Below are 4,545 nucleotides of genomic sequence, written 5' to 3' on the forward strand. Positions count from 1 at the left end.
GAACATCCTCCTCAGCTCTGAAAGCAGCTGAAATCCAGCCATGCCTCTGTTTCGGGCTTTGGATGAACATGCCGGGGGAAAGGGTCTCAGGCCCTGGAGGAGGGGCCTGAGAAACACGGAGTGGATGGGAGGCTGCTGGAGAACACATGAAGATGGCTCAGTACTTTCATTGACACAGATGTGTCTTCTAAGCCTAGCGGATAACATGAAGGAAGTGTGGGTGAAAGACTACGCTGACAACTACCTGGATCATTATTCGTTTAGATACATCATGGGGCCTTTCAACCTGTTGCGTGAGTTTGTGAGGGCTTGATTAAAAAAGTTTAGTCTTTAGTAGGCAATCTTACAAAATACCTTGTGTTCAGTCGATCTTTAAAAACTTTCCCTGTTGTTTCAGGGTCTGTGGAGTCTGGACCTGTCTGGAGCCCAGCAGTTACCTTCAAAGGTTCTCTGTGAAACCCTCCGCAGTCTTTGTGCTCTGCGCTCACTCTCCCTCGCAGGTGTGCCTTGCGACAGGGGTGTAATCCAGACAGTTGTCTCCTGCTGCCGTATGTTGCGACATCTCGATGTGTCCCGCTGCCATTTGCTTTCCCCAGCTGCTCTCCTGCCTCTTGGAGGTGGGGCTCTCTGTTCATCCTCTGCCAGTCCCTCAAGCTCATGTTCTGCTGTCTCCTCTTTGTCTCAATCTTATGCTTCCAGCTCTGACCTTTCCTCTTCCTTTCCTCCAACCCCGTCTCCTCTCCTACTCAGCAGCCTGCTGGCTATGGATATTGGGTTTGGGGAACAGGAGGGGGACGCGGCAGCAGCAGCAGCTTACCTTCTTCTCTCCTTACCCTACCTTGAAAGAGTGGCCTTGGAGGACATTGAACAGGCTTGCCTTCTCATTGAGCAAAGAGAGTTGGGCCTGGCAGATGGGTTTGCTGCCAGGGAGAGAGTTCCCAGGCTGGAGGAGGTGTGGAAGGAGCGGGTACACAGGCAGGATAGAGATAGTTGGAGATTGAAGAGAGAAGGCGCTCCAGCCGATAAAAAAGCTGAGAGTGAAGAGGAAGAGAGGGCATTCTGTGTGGGGTATGACTGTGAGAGTGAAGAAGGTGCAATTATTAATGAAGGGCCATCTTGCTCACATAACCCAACGGAGGGAGAAAAGCATATTTTGTCACAGTCAGGCCTTATCCTGCCCCTGAAGGATGTCAGAGGCGTTACTTGTGACTCTCTGGACAGCTTAGGCCGTTTATGCCCGGGTATTAACTCCATATCAGTGAACACCGATAAATATGAAGACAGTAGTGGAAGAAGCCAGGGGTATCTGTTGGCCGGAGGCCTCCAGACATGGTCAGGCCAGCTGCGGAGCCTGTCAGTACACTATCCTGGCCCTCTGGTGGATCTCCTCCTTGCCTTGCAAGTCTCAGGACCCACCCTGATCTCTCTCACCCTCGAGGGGGTGAAAACCAGCCCACACAGCCCACTCCTGGAGATCATTAAGGCCTGTCCCAAACTCCGACACCTACACATCTCTGCTGAGCCTCCTTATACACCACAGGAAGGAGATGAGGACCGTCTGCAGGAGGATTGGGATCTCCCACAGCTGCCGAACCTCTGCTCTCTCACACTCAGGTAAGGCTACTGTTGAAAAACACCATGGATTTAGTTGGGATATTGTTAAAGACTACAGATGTATCAGTGACTTTGACAGAGCTGTATTGTGCCATACAGCTAATCTGAGGAGGTTGTTAAATCAATAATTCAGCTTTCATCTAAACAGTCAGTGATGAGACAATAATAACCTTTTAATCTTCAGATTGAGCCGTAACTCAGAGCTGATTCATTGAAATCTTTAATCTTTTCATCATTTAATCTATTATGCTGCTATTCCGTCTTGGATTTTTAATCCTAAGCAATAATTAACCTTTTTGACCAGGCGCCTGTGCTGTGAAGCAGGTTCAACACTTCCGGGTCATGTTTTGGCCACGTGGTTTAACTAACCCTAACAACAGAAGCCAGGCTAAGAGGTTTCAGCGTTGCTCGTCAAACCAGGTTTTTCTATGCTGGGTGTGTTTTGACATCAGTGGACGACTCACATTTCAATAATTCCAACAGAATTACAAAAAGCGACAGAGCTCCTGCAGCGAAAGCAACAAGGAGATATGATAAAAACTAAAGAGAACACTGACTATGTTACTTTGTTTCATATCACTGCCACGCGATTAAAGCGCAATGGTCTAGGTCAGATGCACAGATGCGTATTTTAATTCAGTCAGTGTGCTGCAGGTGTTTCAGTCTTATTCTGTCACATGTACAGCTGGCTGTTGCTCTTTGTACCAAAGAGAGAACAAACACAAAAGCCATTAAAAGCAGGATATGTCTCAGTTAATTTCTTATCATCCCGGCTCTGAAATGATACAGTAAAAAGGTGGATTTTATTTTGCATTGGCCCTAATTCATCTGTGTATGTGGAAATAAACAGGAAGTCAACAGGAACAAGTTCAAGAGTAATCAGTCACTAATCAGAAAATGCAAACTCAACACAAAAACAAAGCAGCTTCAAACCGGAAGCCTTGCTGTGAGTCGGCAGTGGTAACCATCGCACCGCCGTGCAGCTCAAATGTTCCCAAAGAGAATTAAAGTCAGTCAACTTTGATTTGGTCAAACTGTAACGTTATGGTGCTTTACGTATGTGCAGCTGTAAGAGGCCTATTGGCCTTTTTCTGGTGATCCGTTTCTGCCAGCAGTCCTCTGATGCCTTCATCTCAGCAACAGGAGTTCTTTTTGATGTACGTTTTCGTTCTTCACACCTCTCCGTTCAACCTGCTCCGCTTAATGAACCAAATGTCAGGAGTCACGTGAAAGTTCACGGCCACTGTGCCTATTCTCTCTAAGAGGGTTGTTAAGTTTTATCAAGCGCAGGTAACACAAAGAAAGCCCTGCTGAGTTGAACTTGTTTTGTTATATCCCCCCTAAGAGTTGCTGCATATATTCCAAAATGGAAACACAACCTCTGATTGGCTGACAGAATGACATCCATGTTGGCATTGCAAAAGAAATAGACAGCAACAAGAAATAGATTAATAATTACAGGGTGCCGTGAGTGTATGAGGTATACGTAGAATAATATGATCAAATCTTCTGAAAGGATTATACAAATATACGCCCTCATTAGAACATGGCCGCATGCTTTGATCTCATATTAAAACATTATCACCAACCTCAGAGTCTTAAAGGATTCTGACAAATATAAATGTGATCAGATTATAATGTACAACACAAGTTCTGTTCTTAAGAGTGACCTAAATCAGGTGGATCCATAATACCCACAGTTCTTCAACTCATCAGCTCATTTTTGATTGTTATTGGTGGCATTTATTTAAACCTTTCCTACAGCTAGTATTAGAACTGACTATTCATGAATGTACAATTTAGTCCAGGCTCACCTCCAGGAACCGCTTGCAAAAGATGAGCAATTGATTTAAATGCCTGTCTATGAAAAATAATCAACTTCTTTGTGTCTCCCAAAGTTTCTCTTATGAGCACAGCCAGATGAAGCCTGCCGTGTCCTGGGTGTCCCTGAAGAAGGTGCTTCAGTGCCTCCTGATTGGTTCTCCTTTGCTGGAGAAGCTGGCACTGGTGTCCCTGCCGTGCCCCGTGAACTGCGTTCTACAGTACACGCTGCACAGAGCACGCTTGGATGTGCAGCGTTTTTCAGATTCCCCCACGCCGCTCGGACGCGTACAGCATGTTGACCTGCTGCGAACTGATGTGCAGATGAGGACTGTGAAAAGCATGATGCAACAGAGCAAGCGGCTAAAGTATGTGGATGTGAGTTACTGCTGGCAAATCAGTCGGCTGGAGTGGCTGAACTGCAAGAAGTTCAGTAAAGTCACGGTTGTCTGGGTGTAGTGAGGAGAAGGCAGGCTTCTCAAACAGGAGCTCCTGTTATTGGTGGACAGACAGGGCTCTTGATGACTAAAATAAAAATACAATGCACTTTTACTCAAAGCTTCTATGGTTGCTACTCTAATTTAAAATTTTATTTTTCTAAAACAGAACAGAGATTTATCATCTGGATTTTATATTGTGTGGACTAAATGCTTTTCTGATGTAATCAAAAAGCAGCCAAAATTGAATAAAGCCAATGTATAACCCAATGCACTATACTGTTTCCTTTAGAAACATTATCACAACAAATGTGCAATATAACTCAATTTGGATTTAATTTTTTTTGTTCTGATGTCAGAACTTAAATGGATGGACTACATTTTCAAATGTTATTTTAGTCCTCTGCAATAAAGGCAGGCTACACAATTGATTTTCTGGTCTGTCATTGTTCTTTCTAAATGGGACGGCACATCAACGAGGACAAAATCAGAACAAACCATACTACTAACCATACTACTAACTGCATCTGTTCTAAGCATCAACATTCGAATGTTCCTTATTGACACAATTAATGTGTGGATTATGCGATATTGACACGAACAATGACACAGCTTTCACTATAAATAGTTATTGCTACTCACAGGAAGGACCTCCTGTGTCTTTCTTTATTGC

The 4,545-nt window shown here is 44.6% G+C and overlaps 1 protein-coding gene across 1 annotated transcript; it reads left to right on the forward strand.

The window, feature by feature from the left end:
* Positions 1-205: 205 nt before the first annotated feature.
* Positions 206-4,303, forward strand: LOC140308993 (uncharacterized). The gene is made up of 3 exons (XM_072386836.1): positions 206-301; positions 398-1,614; positions 3,513-4,303. The coding sequence occupies exons 1-3, from the start codon at positions 206-208 to the stop codon at positions 3,892-3,894; spliced, it is 1,695 nt and encodes a 564-aa protein (XP_072242937.1). The 3' UTR covers positions 3,895-4,303.
* The last annotated feature ends 242 nt before the right edge of the window (positions 4,304-4,545 follow it).

This window comes from Leuresthes tenuis, unplaced genomic scaffold, assembly GCF_036924035.1.
Source record: "Leuresthes tenuis unplaced genomic scaffold, fLeuTen1.0.hap1 SCAF_6, whole genome shotgun sequence".
Lineage (NCBI taxonomy): Eukaryota > Metazoa > Chordata > Actinopteri > Atheriniformes > Atherinopsidae > Leuresthes > Leuresthes tenuis.